Below are 14,142 nucleotides of genomic sequence, written 5' to 3'. Positions count from 1 at the left end.
ATTTATTTATTTATTTTTGGCTGTATTGGGTCTTCGTTGCTGCACGCGGGCTTTCTCTAGTTGTGGTGATCAGGGGCTACTCAGTTGCAGTGCGCGGGCTTCTCATTGCAGTGGCTTCTCTTGTTGCGGAGCATGGGCTCTAGGCGCACGGGCTTCAGTAGTTGAAGCACGCGGGCTCAGTAGTTGTGGCTCGCGGGATCTAGAGCGCAGGCTCAGTAGTTGTGACGCACAGTCTTAGCTGCTCTGCGGCATGTGGGATCTTCCCAGACCAGGGCTCGAACTCGTGTCCCCTGCATTGGCAGGCGGATTCTTAACCACTGCACCACCAGGGAAGCACACAGCTATATTAAAAAATATATATATTTTTTGGATGTGGACCATTTTTTAAAGTTTTTTATTGAATTCGTTACAATGTTTCTTAGTTTCTTTTTGTTTTTTTTGGCCACACCACAGGGCATGCGGGATCTTTGTTCCCTGAGCAGAGATGAAACCCATGCCCCCTGTAGTGGAAGCTCTGTTGCTTAACCATTGGACAGCCAGGGAAGTCCCTCAATTTGTTACAATGCTGCTTCTGTTTTATGTTTTGCATTTTATAGTCCAGAGGCATGTGGGATCTTAGTTCCCTGTCCAAGGATAGAACCCGCACCCCCTGCATTGGAAGACAAAGTCTTAACCACTGGACAGCCATGGAAGTCCCTAGCCCTGCTATTTTCCCATTTATTTATTATTTTTAAATTTTATTTATTTATTTTTGGTGGCGTTGGGGCTTTGTTGCTGAGCACGGGCTTTCTCCAGTTGTGGCGAGCAGGGGTTTCTCTTGTTGCGGAGCTCGGGCTCTAGGCGCACAGGCTTCAGTAATTGTGGCTCACGGGCTCTAGAGTATGGGCTCAGTAGTCGTGGCGCACTGGGTTAGTTGCTCCGAGGCATGTGGGATCTTCCCGGACCAGGGATCGAACCTGAGTCCCCTGCATTGGCAGGTGGATTCTTAACCACGCGCCATCAAGGAAGTCCCTATTTTTTCCATAAAATATTTCTAACTCAATTTCCTGAAATAGATACTGCTATGATCTCAACGTTTGTGTCTCCCTCAATTCATATGTTCAAAACCTAATACCTAACGTGATGGTATTAGGAAATGAGGCACTTTGGGAAGTGGTTAGCTCATGAAGCCTCTACTCTTATGAATGGAATTAGCGTCCTTATAAGAGAGGCCCCAGATATTTCTCATCGCCTCCTGTCATGGAAGGATATAGCAAGAAGGAAGGCTGTATATGGACTAGGAAATGGGCTTTCACCAGATCTGCCAGCACCTTGAGTTTGGATTTCCAGCTTCTAGAACTGTGGGAAATAAATGTCTGCTGTTTATAAGCCACCCAGTCTATGGTGGTTTCTTATAGCAGTTTCGAATGGACCTGAGACAAATACAATTAATTTTAAAATATGAGACTTATCGGAAAGGAAGAGCAACTTAACTAAATGTTATTTCTTACTAGGACACTGGCTGCCACAATCACAGTCTGAGCATGTGTGCAAAAGGGGCATCTTACCCCCGAGAGATAAACATTTGTTATTGTTTGAGGAGGATGATAATGCTCCAAATAATTATCCTGAAAATTGCTGGAGTGAACAGATCTAGCTCTTTCCTCCCTTTTCTGTACAAAATGTATTTTGAGGTAGCCAAATAGAAAATTATGGAAAAGTTTTCTTTATACAAGATTTCTAGCTAAGAAATGCAGAAATAGCAATAGAAGTAGGTACAAATGTTTCAATAGCTTATAAAATAATCAACTACCCAGAATCATCAGCGCATGAAGACAATGGATAAAAGATGCATGGCAAAATGATGCCTGTAGAGAAACACTCATAATATTGGAACCCCGTTGCAAAAGAGAGACACCCAGACATCTGAACAGGCTTATGTGATGCAGTCACAATTTCTCAGCACTGTGTGTGGAATATTATGACCAAAGGCTGAATCTGGATTTCAAACTTGTTTGGATGACAGGACTGTTCACTGAAATTGGGGGGAAAATTCTGTTATTCATGATGAGCTCAAGGTGGTTTGAGATAGTCAAGGGAACCTGGAAAAGGAGATGGGAGAGCATTATAACAGACTCATCTGGGACTTCCCTTGTGGTCCAGTGGTTAAGAATCCGCCTTCCAATACAGGGGACATGGGTTCGATCCCTGGTTGGGGAACTAAAATCCCACATGCCGCGGGGCAACTAAGCCTGCGTGCCACAACTGGAGAGCCGCGTGCTGCAACGAAAGATCCCGTGTGCCACAACTCAGACCCGATGCAACAAAAAGTTTTTTAAAAAAGAAAAGAAAAAAGAAAGAACAGACTCAGGATATGAGTTAGGGCTGGACAGGGACACTTACTGGCTGGCTGAACAGCATGAAGAAGGACTAAGAGGGGAGAGGCCACAACATGGTAGGGAAGCCAATCCACTCATTTTATGGATCCAGCTTCCTTCCTTTATAGTCAGATGTGAGAGAGACAAGGCCAAATATCATATTGGTATTTCTAGGGCACAAAGGCAAGGGAGACACAGTGCAAGGAAAAGCCTCTGATAGTCTGATGGACAAAGGAGGGGGGATGAATGAAGAATGTGGGAAAGGATGGGATGTGGAGTATAGTAGAGAGAGTAATTTCAAGGGGAAGAAATATTCCTTTTCTCCTGAGTTGGGAAGACAATCTACAAGAAAACGTACATCACTATTATTCATTATGATTCATATTATTACACAGATAATACAAATAATTTATTTTTGTTGATCCCCTTCCTATGAGGAAGGCACTGTTCTATGCACTTCTGTGCATTATGTCATTACATCCTCAAGCAACACAAAGCCACAGAAATGATTATCATTCTATTTGTCAAGAGCAAAGTGAGAATTTTTAAAAAGTAGCTATAGCACAGGGAACTATATTCAATATCCTGTAATCACCTATAATGGGAAAGAATCCAAAGATATATGTATATATGAATCAGTTTGCTGTACATCTGAAACTAATACAACATTGTAAATTAACTACACTTCGATTTAAAAAAAGAGTAGTAGACTGATGAACAGAATATTTCAGATCCATTTAATTAGGTTAATTAGAAAATGACTCCAGCAAGGTGAGCTTCACGTTCTCAGCATCCCATGGGATTGTAAACCAAGCTCATTTTCTTATCTCCTCAGGAACACAGCAAACCACACGTCCCAGTCCTGGCACCCAGGTGTGGCCTCCTGTCAATGGCATGAGAGTGGAAGGGATGTCTGTGTGCAAGTGGTTATGACTTCTGCCCTCCTCTCTCATTTCTCCTATGCAAACAGGATGATGCCAGAGCAAACTTAAAGCCAGATGGTGACAGGAGAAGGAACCTGGGTCCCTGAACAATTGTGCTCCCCAGAGCTCCATTCTGACCCGCACTGGACCTTGATGTGAGCAAGAAACAACCAGGCCCCCAAAGAGGCCACACTGAGGAGCTTCCCACAGACATCCAGAGGCAGGAGTTCCCTGCCTCTGGATGTCTGTGGGAAGCTCCTCAGTGTGGCACACATCCAGTCAGCTCGTGGTTGTCCTTGTTTACGCATACTTTGGTCTCCTTTTCAGGAACATGGTTTGAATCTTCATCTGCAAGCTTTAGGCATCTCTTCCTGTGGGCCTGGCCCTAAATGCTTCTATTCTGGCTTTTCCTCACAGCCTCCCCATGAAGCAGGTGCCTCACAGGCATCATTTTCCATAGGATGAAATCAACTCTCAGGGAGATAAATGTACTTGCTGAAAGGCAGAGATCTGATAAGCAGCTGAACAAAGTTGTACACCAGGTTGGCTGCATCTGGTGTCTGTAATGTATAACCACAAAGCTATGCAGCACTGCTCCAGAATGGGCCAAGTCCTGGCACGATGGTGATCTCTATTTAAAAAGACAGAAATATCATCAACCAAAGAAAATAAATTGATTATTTGAAGCTTAATCAAAAATAAAACTTTGCTGTTCAAGAGACAGTTAAGAAAGTGAAAACTCAAGTCACAATATATATTTGCAAGAAATATATGTGATAAATGACTGATTCTCAATTTATAAATAGTCCTTATACCAATAATAAAAAAATAACACAATTTAAAGTATTTGCAAAAGTTTTGAAGGTATACATCACCAAAGAAGTATAAATGGTAAGGAAGAAAATGAAAATATGCTCCTTGTCATTAATCACCATTGTAAACACAATTTAAAGCCATAGTGAGGTACTACTACACACTTATTTGAATGACTAGAATTCAAGAACAGATAATACCAAATTGATAAAGATGTGAAACAGTTACTACTCTCATATATTTCTTGAGTGAATAGAAACTGGGTGACTTCCCTGGTGGCCCAGTGGTTAAGACTCCACGCTTCCAGTGCAGGGAGTGAGGGTTCAATCCCTGGTCCAGGAACCTAGATCCCACATGCCGTGCGGCCAATAATAGTAAAAATAATAGGGCTGCCCTGGTGGCGCAGTAGTTAATAATCTGCCTGACAATACAGGGGACACAGGTTCGAGCCCTGGTCCGGGAAGATCCCACATGCCGTGGAGCAACTAAGCCCATGTGCCACAACTACTAAACCTGCGCTCTAGAGCCTGTGAGCCACAACTGCTGAGCCCGTGTGCCACAACCACTGAAGCTGCGTGCCTAGAGCCCATACTCCGGAACAAGAGAAGCCACCGCAATGAGAAACCCAGCCACTGCAACAAAGAGTAGCCCCCTCTCGCCGCAACTAGAGAAAGCCCGTGCACAGCAACGAAGACCGAATGCAGTCCCCCCAAAAATAAATAAATAAATAAAATAATAATAATAATAAATAGAAATCGGTAATTAACTTTAGAAAATACAACTGTACTCTTTTGAGATGGTATATATATACATATCATATGATATACACAGTAACTTCACTTACAGATATATCCTTAAGAAAAATTAAATCATATAACTCAGAAACACTTCTGTGGAAATAGTCACAAAAATAGCAGCTTTATTCATAAAAGCCAAAACACAATATAATATTTGTGATTTTACTTTTATTTTTCCCCCATCATGTGCTAAAATATCTAAACTAATCCCAAGATAGAGTGGCTCCTGCTACATCTCAAGTCCCCATGCTGGAACCTACCTCAATTTCTATTTTTTGTAAGTATTTGACTCTGTCAGAAGTGGAAACCTAAGGCCACCCAATCAGAATACGCCTGCTCAGCTTTAGTTTTTCACACCCTAGCTCCAAAACTTCCCTGTACCCCATATAAGAAAAGTTAACCCAGGTATGACCAATCAGCAATTGCCTAGTATGATTTCCTTGTCCTCAAGGACAGGAATTTTGTGTAAGTAATCTGTGCATTCTGAAAGGCTCTTTGGAGCTCCTTCCTGTTTGCTACACTGGATGATTCCCAGTTTGTGAATAAGTACATAAAAGCCAACTGGATTCCAAGATTAATGACTCTGAAATTTTCCCTTAACACATATGTCAAGACTTTTTTCCTTTTTTAAAAAAGATAGATTTCTATGGTCCAAATATGTGGGGATTTTTTGTTTTGTTTTTTTTTGCAGTACGCAGGCCTCTCACTGTTGTGGCCTCTCCCGTTGCGGAGCACAGGCTCCGGACGCGCAGGCCCAGCGGCCATGACTCACGGGCCCAGCCGCTCTGCGGCATGTGGGATCTTCCTGGCCCGGGGCACGAACCCGTATCCCCTGCATCGGCAGGCGGACTCTCAACCACTGCGCCACCAGGGAAGCCCCAAATATTTTTAATTCAATTTTATATTCTACTCTTGAATTTTTAATTTCTTTGCTTCCTTTCTTCTTGTTTTTGGCAGGTGTAGCAATGTTACTTAGAGCTATCTGACATGTTCCCTGATTGATATACTGGTTTATGTAGTGCATATATCAATAGAAAGTAGTTTTTGCATGAAGGGACACAGGTTTTAAAGTAAATGTATAATACTAAACACTACTGCAAAATAATTTTAATAGATACCCAATGCTAGTTTATGATATTTACTAATATCTTCAGTGTTACCAACATTTACTTACTAACGTCAGACTTACTGAGTCTCATCAATCTGATTGGGTTCATTTGTATTTGCATTTTTTCCTGTTGGAAAATACGGTTCTTTTATTTTTAGAAAATTTAGTTTTTGGTAATTCTGGTAATTCTAATCTCAAGTGGCATACAAGAATTTTGCCTTCACGGGTTTTAAATATTTCTCTCATTAATTTGTAGTATTTATTGAATTTACTTATTATTTACATATTAATGCTTAAAAAGTATAGGTGGCTCAATATCTTATGTGTTTTCTTCTTATTTCAATTTTTATGACTTTTTAAAATAAAAGAAACCTGCTATTATGATATAGTTTGTGTATATGCTGTGATCATTTTTACATATGGGTTGAGAAGTCCTGCAAGGCATGCCAAATTAATAGTGCTGTGAAATGTGAAATAAAAAGGAGTCACTTATGTCAAGGGATTTTAACATGGAGCTGGGAGGCTATTAATTAGTGAACCTCCTGCACTTTCCCATCATGTCAAACCATGAAGTTTTTTTTTTTCTAACATCTTTATTGAAGTATAATTGCTTTACATTGTTGTGTTAGTTGCTGCTGTGTAACAAAGTGAATCAGCTATACATATACATATATCCCCCTGTCCCCTCCCTCTTGCGTCTCCCTCCCACCCTCCCTATTCCACCCCTCTAGGTGGTCACAAAGCGCCAAGCTGATCTCCCTGTGCTATGTGGTTGCTTCCCACTAGCTATCTATTTTACCTTTGTTAGCGTATATATGTCCATGCCACTCTCTCACTTCGTCCCAGCTTACCCTACCCCCTCCCCGTGTCCTCAAGTCCATTCTCTACGTCTGTGTCCTTATTCCTGTCCTGCCCCTAGGTTCTTCAGAACCATTTTTTTTTCTTAGATCCCATACATATGTGTTAGCATACGGTATTTGTTTTTCTCTTTCTGACTTACTTCACCCTGTATGACAGACTCTAGGTCCATCCACCTCACTACAAATAACTCAGTTTCGTTTCTTTTCAGAAAGCATAAACTTTTGATCTGGGCCAACGTGCACCCCACTTTGCCTTTAAAATCTCTTGACTTTTATTCCCCAGCTGGACACCTTTTGGGTTGTCACTTGAATGTGTGTCCACAATTGCAAATCTTTGATCCCAAACAAATGTGTCATGCTTGATTAATGCTGCTCAGATTTACTTAGGTCCACAGTATCAACGACAGACTTCATTATCTAATTTTATATACTTATTCTCTTAGCCAATGATGACGAACTCAGGGATATTTAGTTGCATATAATTCCCATTTTAATTTTTTATTCCAAAATATTATTGACTTGATTTTTCTTACTTGAAAATTCTTCCAAGATTTTTATAAAAACAACAACAACAAGTAGTACTGTGGCTACTTTCAGCCTTTTCACAACTGGAATGCTTTTTTGCTAATCCTGTATCAACTTTTATGTTGAAAGGTTATACATAAAGGCTTTGCTGGGTCTACTTTGATGTGTTTTTAATTTGTACTTCCCTCAAGGACAAGGTGCATTAATGCCCTGGGGCTTTTCACATCACAAACAGGCAGCGAGGGGAACTACATTACCCAGAAGCTTGTGTGGACCGGCCTTGTTCTCCTTTCCAATGAAGGCACCAAATTAAGGCTCTTCCGGATTTTGAACTAACCATGGGCGGGACTTCCGGCGTCTTTCTGATGGCGGTCGTTTGGCGGCTTTTGCTGCCGTCTGCAGGACCCGAGGCTCTAGGTCACTCGGTGGAGCGGAGCTTAGAGAAACTGGAAGGAGCCTGAGGGGGCGCCGTCCACACTGCCCAGGAGTGAGCGGGTTGCGGAACCCGCTTCCGGGATTTTCGGCCTAGGTCTCCGCCATTATCCTGCGCGTCTCCTGGCACCACCGCGCCCACAGGGTCCTATGTCAACCAACGCGGTGCAGGACCCGGCCCAGGTGACTGTTCCGTCCCCTCCCGCGCGCCCCCCCGATCCTGACCCAAATCCTCAAGCCCCCAGGGAAGGTCTCCTGCTCAGGGCACTGGGGTTCAGTCCCCTGCTTCCAGAACTTTAGGTGTGCGTGTGTGGTGGTCCCATTTCTGACAGGATGTGTGACACAGTGTGGAGCGTGTTAAACGCTGTGAGCTTGGCCCGTGCAAAGCATTGGAGGTGCTCAAGAGCCGGGAGCATTCGGGAGTCCAGGACTTAGGCTGTCACCATATGGACATCAGTCCGCCAGTGACCTCCTCCCCCAGGGTAGGAGGTTCTTTCTGCAGGGACAGGGCATTTAAGGAGGAGTCAACAGACTGCGTCAACTGAGCCAACAGTCATCATTCTGGGAACCATGGAGGGTTGTGAATAAATCAGGACGACCCTCTGAGTTTTAAAGTATTTCAAAGGCTGCTCAGGGGAGAACAGACTGGGGAGGGGGAGCTGAGGGTGAAGGCAGGGAGACCTGGGAGAGCCTAGTGCATTCCACTCCAAAGAGTAAGGTGGCTTCTGGATCAGAGTGGTGTCTATGGAAGTTGCTGACCTGAAACAAACAGCCTGCACGCTATTTCACTTGCAAAGATGGGGTTTTTTGTTTGTTTTTATTCCAGAATCATCAGGGAATTGCAATTGGGGTGTGCAACCAAGGTGAGCTAAGACTTTTATAGAGATTAAAGAAGGAAGTTAGAAGGGCTGTAGTCACCAAAGAGTCCATGGCTTTTCATTGTCCAAGTCCTTCCCAGGAAAGAAGAGAGTCTTTCTTCTGCCTTTTGGATACTGTTATTGTCTCAGGTCAGTGAGGGCTCCACCTTCCTGTGTGCCAACTTTAATTGAGGTTTCTGTATATTAATTTTTTTACAAAGGAATTTAAGTAATAAGATTCCCAGTAAACCTTAAAGATAATTGGTAAGATTTCCTGGTGCTGTGAATGTGGCTCTGAGCTAAAGGACAGATTACAGTACAATAAAGGTTTTCTTTTGGCAGAGCATCTGGGAAGACTTGAGACCAGACTGATGTGAGAAGTCAGTTTTAGGGAGAGATTAAAAGCTGGATTCGGGACATGCTGTTTCTGAGATCCCAAAGTTGAGGTAAAAATAGGAGCTGCTGGAATCTGTAATCTGGAATTGAGGGAGGAGGACACTGGCGGACTGATGTCCATGTGGTAACAGCCTAAGTCCTGGACTCTAGCCAAGACAGGATCTCAAATTTAGGAGGGAAAAGTTGTCACTTTTCTGTGCAAGGGGACCTCAGATGAAAGTAGAGAGACCTGGGGCTGGAGGGCAGGGCAGAGGGGGTGGGACTTTCTGAGGCTGCCTGAAGATGGGAGGGTCCTATGGTTCCAGGGCTTTCTGGGGAAGCAAGGGTATAAGGAGTAAGGAGCCTTACCTGGGATGGAGATGGAGAAGAAGGTGTGACGTGTAGCTTCACTGCTCTGAACACGCAGCTGACTGTCTATTCCTTGTGGAGCCAGAAAACAGTCAGCCAGGGTGGTGGAGCAGCTCAGGCCCAGTCAAGGGCACACGTGCCTCAGCTCTCCCAGGAAACTACAAGGTTAAAAATGTAGAGATTTGGGCTTCCCTGGTGGCACAGTGGTTGAGAGTCCGCCTGCCAATGCAGGGGACACGGCTTCGTGCCCCGGTCTGGGAAGATCCCACATGCCGCAGAGCGGCTGGGCCCGTGAGCCATGGCAACGGGAGAGCCCACCACAACAGAGAGAGGCCCGCCTACAACAAAAAAAAAAAAAAAAAAAAAAAACAGAAAAAGAAAAAGTATAGATTTAGCAAGTTAATCTTGTGTAAACAAGTAATAACTGCTTAAAATGAGAATATATATCTGTGCTATAATAATATGCATATGTTTAGGTTTTATTTTGTGCTCTTCACCTAGAGCTCTGAACCCCTTGGAATTTCCTGGATTTAAGATTGTTTTTTGTTATTCACAACTAACCTCTTTAATCACAAAGGAGTTTGACTTAGGGTGGGTCCCCTAGATAACCTCAGGACTGGACTGGTCACCTGGAAAATAAGGTGAATAGAAGGTTAAACTTTCATCTCCACATGGGACCTCCCAAGGATCAGGGGGGAGCTGGAGATTAAGTGTAAAAACTGCTGAACAATGAAATTCAAGGTTCCTTCAGATTGGTGAACACATTGAAATGGTGGAAGTGCTGGGAGGGTGGCATGTACTGAAAAGGCCTAGAAACCCCCTGCTGCCCTCCATCCCCCCCAACCCTGACCTAGACGTCGCTTCCATTTGACTGTTCCAAAGTTGTACATTACAGTAAACCAGAAAAAGTAAGAAAAGTGTTTTCCTAACTTCATGGGTCATTTCAGCAAATTATCAAAACAGAGAAGGGGTTCATGGGAAACCCTGAATTTGTAGCCAAGTGGGACAGAAGTCCTGGTAGCCTGGGAACCAGGGGTCGGAACTGGCTTCTCAAAAGAGGGCAGTTTATGGGTTTGATGCCTTAAACCTGTGGATTCTGTCACTAAGTTCAGGTAGTGTAATAATAGGAATGAATTGTAGGGCACCATGGTGGTGTCATAAAATTAGATAATTGGTGGCTGAAAAAAGATACTTTGTCTCAGAAAGCCTTGAAAGACATGTAAGAAAAACCTAATTTTCAAAAACATTTATAGAAATCTTAATCCTGTGTTCTGTAATAGCTGAATCTTACCATGGGAGAGGTAATAATGCATTTGGTATGTACACATTATGAGTTAGACATCCTAAGTGTTGCCATTTACTTGAAGACACTGAGACTCAAAGAGGGTGAGTGTTTTTTTTCTTGCCACACCACACGGCATGTGGGATCTTAGTTCCCCAACCAGGGATGGCACCCGGGCTCCCTGCAGTGGAAGCTTGAAGTCTTAACCACTGGACCGCCAGGGAAGTCCCAAGGATGTTGAGTCTTTGTCTAAGGCTATCGAGTTGTCAAGCTATAGCTCTGAAGAGTGAGGATCTGAGGTCAGAGGTCAGCCTCAGATGACTCATGTCCAGGAAAAGGAAGGGAAGAAACAGCTCAGCCTTTACATCCTCACCATAATCACCTTTACCTCAGATACTCCCTCTTTTCACAGGTTCCCATGGTGGCAGCAGCATTTATGGTCCCTGGACAGGTAAGTGGAAGAAGCCCCTGTACCTACCCAGATGTCCTCCCTACCCCTGGTCCTGACACACAGATATATGAGACAGTGTTGTCCTGGGATTATGGGCCCTTAGGTCTGGGCCCTGTCATCATCTCAGGCACAGGACCATTAATCAAAGCCAGAAGTTGTACAGAGGTGTTCCCATGTGTCCAGTGGAGAAGGTCAAGTGGTGACATGTCCTTGGGCACAGCCTGGAGATGAGACTGAGAGGGGAGTCTTCAGGGAACTGCCGAACCCATGACATGGGCTGATAAATACTGAGGTCATTAGTCATTTCTGTGATGGCAGCCTGAGGAGCTGGGCCTCTCCTGAGGGGGTGGGTCCATGACACGTGGCCTCAGAAGAGGGAAGTGATCTGACGCTGGGTCTGAAGAGGCTGTTCTGCCTGCCGAGAGGAAGAAGACTGGGGGTGAGGGTGGAGCCGGGGGCCCAGAGGAGGGTACAGTCCTGGTGAATGTCGATCGTGACTGGATCCTGGCAATGGCTCTGTAGCAGGAGAGGAGGTGAGTCTCTGAATCTCGTTTGTGGTAGAGCTGATTTTCTGCTGTACAGGATGAGAGAGAGTAGTCTGACATGACCCCAGGATGTTTGCCTCTAGGTGACGGTGGGGATGCCATGTCTGAGACGGGAAGTCAGAAGTAGGAGTAATGGACAAAAGGACTGTCCAGAGTTCCTTGTCCCCAGGCTGAGTCTGAGATATTGCCAGGGTGTCTCGGGGAGGTGTCAAGTGGGCCACTAGAAACACACACCTGGAGTTCAGGAAGGATGGGGTTCAGGATTGAAGATACCCCTGAGAGGTGGACGGCATGTGGACCAGGTCAGATTACAGGTCCTCAGGTCATGTGTGGGTGCCATGAAAGTTGTAGAGTGGGGAGGGACATGCCCTCCCTGGGCACGGGGACAGGGGTGGCTGTCATCACTAAGATGGATGAGGCAGTGCAGTGACCATGAGTGTGTGGGGGGTGGGAGTGGCCTCAGGGGAGGTCCTGGTCATGGTACAGAATTCAAAGGGGTGGATAAGGTATGGATTCAGAAGCTAAGCAGGAATGGAGGTCAGATGATAGGGAGGTAAGGCCTGGGGCATTGTTTCCCCTCCATAGGCTCAGAGTCTTGTGATGACTGCGGTTGGAGCCTGAAGTGAGTGAGACTGGACGACAGACCAGCTGAGGGCAGATGAGCGCAGCTGGGACAGGGTCTTGGGCTGGGCTGGGGGGGTGTCTGGGGGGCTGGGCTTGGAATGAGAGGACTAGAGAGAGGAAGGGGTGAGTGGTGCAGGGTCAGCATGTGGGACACTGTGGAGGACAAGGACTCGGGCATCTGACCCCGCAAGGTGTCTGGGTGCTGATGTGGGAACAGGGATCAGGGCCATGTGGGGAAACAGAAAGTAGTACTGGGACCGCCTGTAGCAGTGGGTCCTGCAGAGGCCTGGGGAAGCACTGAGTGCTGGGTGGCACGAGGGGAACATGATGAGGTGCCGAAGGCCTGGGGCCGAGTTGGTGGCGTGGTGTGGCGTGTGGGTCACGGTCGGGCACGTGAGGGAGTTGTGACCCTGCAGGGCTGGGCAATGGAGAGGGAGGAAATGTGAGCATGGACTCAGGGCCCTTGTCCCCAGGCTTTGCTCCAGGGGGCTGAGCACAAGTGTCATTGTGTGTGGTGTGATCTTAGGAGAGTTGACTCTGAGGAGAGTGGCTGGGGGTTTGTGTGGCAGCCTCAGAGCGTCTTGTGAGACTGCTTGTCTCCCTCTCTGTTTTAACTGAATGACATAACACTAGCAGGTTCCTGTGGCATCAGGGCCTGGTGTGTCCTCTGAGCTGGGTCACTGGGGTGGATGACCATGAACTGGGGATCCTGGTTGCAGAGGCTGCTGTGAACTCACTTGTCCCCCTCATGACAGGGCCATGTGATCTTTGAGGATGTAGCTGTGTCCTTCTCCCAGGAGGAGTGGGGTCTCCTTAACGATGCTCAGAGACTCCTGTACTGTGACGTGATGCTGGAGAACCTGTCACTTATAGCCTCCCTGGGTAAGGACCCCTGTTCCACACCGTTGCCCCGTATGGGACTCTGCCCTTCTTTTTGCATGGCTCACTCCATCCGTCCCAGCCTGGACCTTGGACATTGCTTACTTCCCCGATTTCCTGGCACTTGAGCTGCATTCCCCCACCCTGTGTGTGTTCAGCCCTGTACCATAGGCTCTGAAGCCTTTCACAGAAGCCTTTGGTCTCAGAGGCTTGAAGCCTGTCCAGCTGATGCCACTTAGCTTTGCCACTGCTAGGTGTGTTGACTGTTCAGATGTGTGCAAGATCCGTGTCACACGTTCTAACCCTTTTTTTTGCACTGCCTGTGTCAGGAATTACAGACACTTACATGGTCAGCATTTGTGGTCAACCCTAGATTATTTTTGCAAGACTCCTTAAGGTTCTTCTAGTGATACATTTTTTTTCCTGAAATCTGTCATTGGTTGGTTCACTCTGGGCCAGTGTCTTTCTCCTAATGGCCCTATTTTCCTCTGAGGAGTTTGATCTGGTAGGGCTCATAGTCACCCAGCCTGAGCTGAAAGCTGGAGGCAACCCTGGGTGCCTGACGAGGTAGGCCCCTGTCTAGTCATAGGATGAGGGTTAATTGCATCCTGAGCCTGGTGAGCAGGAGCTGTAGGAAGGCATGATATCATTGATGAGTTCTAATCCTACAGGGAAATGTCCTTTGATCTCTCCTCTTTCAGCGTCAAGACTCATCATGCTCATACTTAATTTCTTTCTTCCACTTCTCCCCATTTTGACACTTCGCCCACTTTTCATTTCTACTGTGATTTCTGACTCCTGTTTTCCACCTTAGTGTCCTCCAAAACTCTCCTTTCCCCCTGTCTGCACTGTTCTCCAATTTTATGTATTTTTTATATTGTATATGCATATCCTTAATGTATCATGAGAGGTACATGTTTACTTACATTGTCTTTGAACACTGAT

At 45.5% G+C, this 14,142-nt stretch overlaps 1 protein-coding gene across 9 annotated transcripts in view; it reads left to right on the top strand.

The window, feature by feature from the left end:
- Nucleotides 1-7,732: 7,732 nt before the first annotated feature.
- The window catches only part of LOC113615251 (zinc finger protein OZF-like), a 60,647-nt gene continuing 54,237 nt past the window's right edge, over nt 7,733-14,142 (top strand). The window contains exons 1-4 of one of the 9 annotated variants that reach the window (XM_027097477.1): nt 7,733-7,998; nt 8,642-8,678; nt 11,111-11,149; nt 13,074-13,200. In XM_027097477.1, the coding sequence (XP_026953278.1) occupies nt 11,117-11,149; nt 13,074-13,200 (160 nt within the window). In that variant the 5' untranslated portion in view covers nt 7,733-7,998; nt 8,642-8,678; nt 11,111-11,116. The other 8 variants (XM_027097474.1, XM_027097472.1, XM_027097476.1 and 5 more) reach the window with 8 other exon arrangements.

Source organism: Aethalodelphis obliquidens, unplaced genomic scaffold (assembly GCF_003676395.1).
Source record: "Aethalodelphis obliquidens isolate GAN/ISIS:26980383/991018 unplaced genomic scaffold, ASM367639v1 scaffold113, whole genome shotgun sequence".
Taxonomy (NCBI): domain Eukaryota; kingdom Metazoa; phylum Chordata; class Mammalia; order Artiodactyla; family Delphinidae; genus Aethalodelphis; species Aethalodelphis obliquidens.
This window is presented reverse-complemented; position numbering and strand designations above follow the sequence as displayed.